At 40.4% G+C, this 4,951-nt stretch overlaps 1 protein-coding gene across 1 annotated transcript; it reads right to left on the reverse strand.

The window, feature by feature from the left end:
- Nucleotides 1–249: 249 nt before the first annotated feature.
- Nucleotides 250–4,419, reverse strand: LOC121416736 (myogenesis-regulating glycosidase-like). Its single transcript, XM_041610197.1, has 3 exons — nt 4,301–4,419; nt 3,160–3,459; nt 250–2,552 (listed from the first exon to the last, which is right to left on the reverse strand). The coding sequence occupies exons 2-3, from the start codon at nt 3,385–3,387 to the stop codon at nt 807–809; spliced, it is 1,974 nt and encodes a 657-aa protein (XP_041466131.1). The 5' UTR covers nt 3,388–3,459; nt 4,301–4,419; the 3' UTR covers nt 250–806.
- Nucleotides 4,420–4,951: the final 532 nt, after the last annotated feature.

Below are 4,951 nucleotides of genomic sequence, written 5' to 3' on the forward strand. Positions count from 1 at the left end.
TGCATTAATTGATATATACATTGGTGTTAAAATTTGTTTCATCAAAGGTGATCTTATTATTTATCATTCAATTTGTGAATAGTGTGTTGATCCCTCCAAATAGGGGAGGGACCAGCTAATACCTTGGTCACATTTGCTCTTCGGCGACCGTACGGCGAGTCGAAAACGGCCGTTTTAACATTTTTTGTACCAACTCCATATATAGGTGGTTTGAATTAAAATTAATAAACGGCTGTTTTTGACTCGCCCTACGACCACTGTAGAGCAAATGTGACCAATGTATAAGAGAGAGTATAGTTTACATGATATATAACGGAGTTATATAATATCATAATAATCCAACATTATACATGTTATAATGTTAATCAAAATCTGCATATTTCAACATCTGTGCTTCAAATTGGCTGGCGCGAAAATATTTACAAGATTTTTCTCACACATCAGATCATATCGTGCGGCTATCATACCTTACCCCCCCCCCCCCGCCAGACATTTCGATCACGATGGTGCAAAGAATTTTTCAGCGGCGACATGACGCTTTTGAATAAAATACCATTGAATATAAGAACTTCAACATCCTTTTATAAGATGGTGAAATTAAATGATGAGTTCGCCTTTCCTTAAGAACTGCATCAGTTATTGACACTATGATGCTGATCCAGATTGTCTTATTCTTAATTTTTTTGGTGTGTGCCTCATGAAATATTTTTTTTTCGAATACAGCCATGTTACGTTAAAGAATACTTGAGCTGATCATTTGAAAAATATTAGGTGCAATATCTCTCTTACGAGCTACGGAACCAAGGCTACAATCTTGTGTAATAGAGGGCTTCCGATAAAGGTACTCCTACGTCTATTAACCATGTTCCACCATCATGTTCAGTTCCATGAAGCTCGTCTCGCCATTTACCTTTTGGTAGGTAGACATCGCGAGAAAGAGTACCATTTTCGACAATCGGTGCGACCAACATGTCGTCACCTACTAGGAACTGATCATCGCTGAGGAGGGCGTGTTCATCGGTCGGGGCAATCCACCAAAGAGGTCGGATCATAGGTTTTCCTTCAGGAATAGCTTCCGTTTCTGCCAAATCAACTAGTATCGGTGTAATGACGTTCTCGTGGAAACTGGTCCATCTGCGAGATATCTCGACCACTTCCGGGTCATCCTCGTATTGCCATGGTGATATTGAATACTGCATGGACGGCATGAATGCTGTGATCTGTAGCCATCGGATGAAAAGCTCTTTGTCAGGTAGATAGGTCTCCCGAAAGCCCCCTTCATATACATTACCTCCTATCATATCGGCCAAGACGTATGGATATCCTAAAACACTAAAGGACAAGGCTGATGTTATGAGAGTTTTTAGACCATTGTTCCAGCCCCACTTGGAATCTTTGTCCATCATTCTAACAAAGATCGGTTGGTTTTGTGTCTCAAAGCCTACTCGCACTTCAATCTGTCTTCCCAGTTGAGCCGCAAGCTTTACCCATTCCGTAGTGTACTCGCATGGATTTACGATCGGGACCATTGTCTTGTGGTACCCTAAATAGTTTGTTTCACCAGCATCAAACTTAAATGAGTCGATACCATAGTCGGAACGGACTTCCTCAAGCCTGTTGACAAACCAGCTGACCGCTTCGGGATTCGTGACATCAAGCATTCCAGCTTGAATTCCTGCCCACCATCTGATCAAAGCCGTAGACCCATCTTCGTTTTTCACCCAGAACCCATTCTCGTCACCTTCGATGAATGCGTCCGTGTTGGAATTCGCAAAAGGTGTAACCCAGAGCGTGACTCTGAAGTTCTTGTCATGGAGCTCCGTGATCATCTGGACAGGATCGGGAAACTTATTTTCGTCGAAGAAAAAATCCCCGTAATTTCTTCCAGCATACCCATCATCGATTTCTATCTGGCTGTTGTTAAATCCATTGGCGGTGATTTCGTCTGCGAATCCTAAGACTAGCGACTGGTTGACAGTTGTTTTGTACCTTGCCCATGTTGACCAAATTGGCGAACGCATCATTCGGATGTCAGGTAAACCTGAGGGTTTCTTCACGTACCTTTGTGTCATGTAGTCATGAATAACCCTGGTGTTCTCACCTGTGCAGATCGTGTAATCCAGAAACGGTTGCGGAGCATCTTCCGTACTTGGGTAGTAAGAGTTTCTGTATTCTCCTTTGAAACACACCAAGCCGTCATCGTCGTAGTTCAAGCTCACGTGAAGCGGCGAATTATGCGATGCCCGAATGGCCACTCCCTTTGACGACAGCCAGTACCTCTCGAGCACCGAACCATAGTCGTTATAATTGGCGTACATATCACCGGAGACATACATGGTCATAGATTCGTTCCATTCGTTGATGGGCCAGTGTTGGAAGAACCTATTGGCGCTACCGAACCAATGTGCATCGCCGAGCTCGTAGCAGTCTTGGAGGACGACGTCGGGCGTCATGGCTTGCCAACTCACGCGGTTACATATAATGTCATCTGGTGTTTCTTGTCGGATCTCTAACCTTGCTGTATTCTCCCACTCGAAACACTGAATTACATTCTGGGAAAGAACAAAAAGGAAAAATAGATTAAGTTAAGATTGTTTGGTTTTATTCACGATTTAAAGAAAATATACATAGATAAAAACAAAATAAACATTACATGATCAAATAATAATAATGTAACAATAAAAAAAAACAATGCATTTAATACAAAATTATATATCGCAGGGATAGACCCGTTTCAGATTGGTTATTAATAGCCGGGGTTCCCATAATGTTTATCAAGGATAATATTAGTTGTCCTTCGTCGGAAGATTGCAACGATTACAACTTTTGATCTAAGTTAGAAAATTGAATTGCATAAAAAAATAAGCGATGGACAAATGCAACAACGGCACTATATTTTTGTGATTGAAAGTTCAAGAATAATTGTCAAATGTGATCCTTGCTTGAAATGTTAGACTTGCTATGCCGGTTTTCTTGTATGAAGATATTGCTGATCATAGGGGATGAATACAATCCCCTCTTATTCTAGAGGTAATCCGCGAGAGCTATGTAAATTTCATCGAAGTACCATGGTAATATTGAATTATTTTGGCTGGTAGATGTTAATCTATTCATAACAGAAAAGAGATTTTTAGAGAAAGCAATCATATTGGCCTATACCTCCCCTTCGCTCGTGCACTCGTCACCGGAACCGTCTAGCGTTACCCCAACCTGTCCGACGAGTACGACGTCGTCCCCGTGTCTGATCTCCACATAACCATCGGTGACGGGGGTAAACACTGGTCCTTCCGAGGTGTCAATGAGCACCCCACACAGGATCGCCGCAATAAGACCTCCTGCACCCAACACCAATCCAATGGCCAGCATCAACGTCCGATTCGATGCCATGATCGACGGGTGACGAGTCGTCTTTTGGATGCACCGAAATGATAGTGAACGCTATTGTACCGTTGCTGTAATCTGGGTGAAATAGTGACAGAGATACAGAACTTCAGAAGAGATGTGTTTGCTTTTGATTCAAATATTTGTAAAACACAATGCCCCATTTTGAGGTAATATTTGCCCCTATTGATCAAGTCCAGACATGATTGTTGATAATAAGTTTGGTATTGTTTGCATCGGATGGCCTACAATCTGATGGTGGTTCTTCCATGGCATTGGGTATGCCAAAAATATCAAAGATTAACGCCAGTTGTTAGGATTTAAAAAATGGGTTCCTACAGAATCCAATCAAATGACCACCAAGTGTATGCATGTATGTATGTACGAATACAAAATATGTGCCATGAAGGATTCTGTGATTGCTGAGAAATGAGCAAACTAAGCATGAAATTCGAGCACGATGTCGGGTCTTTTCCATGCAATATTAATAATAATAATGTACTATTCCACATGTACTTATCTGTGCTGGTGATCTCTAATTCACAAAAATGTAATCGGCGTTTAATCAAATTGAAACTCTTTTTTCAGCCATACCATGAGGAAAGTTCTGCACAAAGGAAGAATTGTGCTATATTATGTTGTCGGTTTTGTGTCATTAAGTTTGAGCTAGATTAGTTCTGAATTTGATTACGCTCGACTATAGAAGAACGTAAATATATTCGGGAGCATTGATAACTAAAATCAAATGAACAACAAGCTAACTCCTTGCATAAACCAATATAAATAAGAATTGATCACACGATTTTATTATTATTTTTATTATTATTATTATCATAATGTGTTAATCCATGATAATGGTGGCCTCGAGTAGGTAAGCTATGAATGAAATATGAAAAAAAGTTTAACAAGCAAGGCTTACCTCCACGTGACATATAATTAATGAAGCTCGTTAATCCTTCATAATTTCCCGAACGAACCGGCAAGCCTATAGTCATTCGACACTTAACCAAGATGAAACAACATATATATAGCATCTTTGCAATATAGAGTAGTATAGGTCATGTGAATGACCTTTGTTCGGGCAGATTATGAGTTATTTTACGGTTATGTGTGTACAAAGACTTTGAAATAGGTTTGTCAAACAAGGCAATTGTAAAGAACGATAGCGTTTTATGATATACTCCCAAATGGATGAAGAGGAGTTGGTAAAGACGGGTATACAGAAATATAGATAGCCAGATTAATATATTGATAGATAGATAGATGAATATTGATGTTTGCGTGCAGCTAGGCTCTGCGATTTTCGTCACCCTTCCTCGTCGGAAGCTGCACAAAGTTCAAATTTCCTAGGGACGAGGGATAGTGGGCGTATATGACGGGCCTATCATGTCATAAGCCGTCATTCATTCACTCACTAGAGCATGCTGAGTGAGTGAATGATTTGTACGTATTTTACAATCACTCACTCGGGAGAGTGAATGATTGAAGAGTTTCATCCGATCATAGAGCTAGAATCGTTATTGAGATCCCTCTTACTGAAGTGGTTTTACATCCATTCAAGTGGATTTAA

The sequence above is a fragment of the Lytechinus variegatus genome, chromosome 1 (assembly GCF_018143015.1).
Source record: "Lytechinus variegatus isolate NC3 chromosome 1, Lvar_3.0, whole genome shotgun sequence".
Lineage (NCBI taxonomy): Eukaryota > Metazoa > Echinodermata > Echinoidea > Temnopleuroida > Toxopneustidae > Lytechinus > Lytechinus variegatus.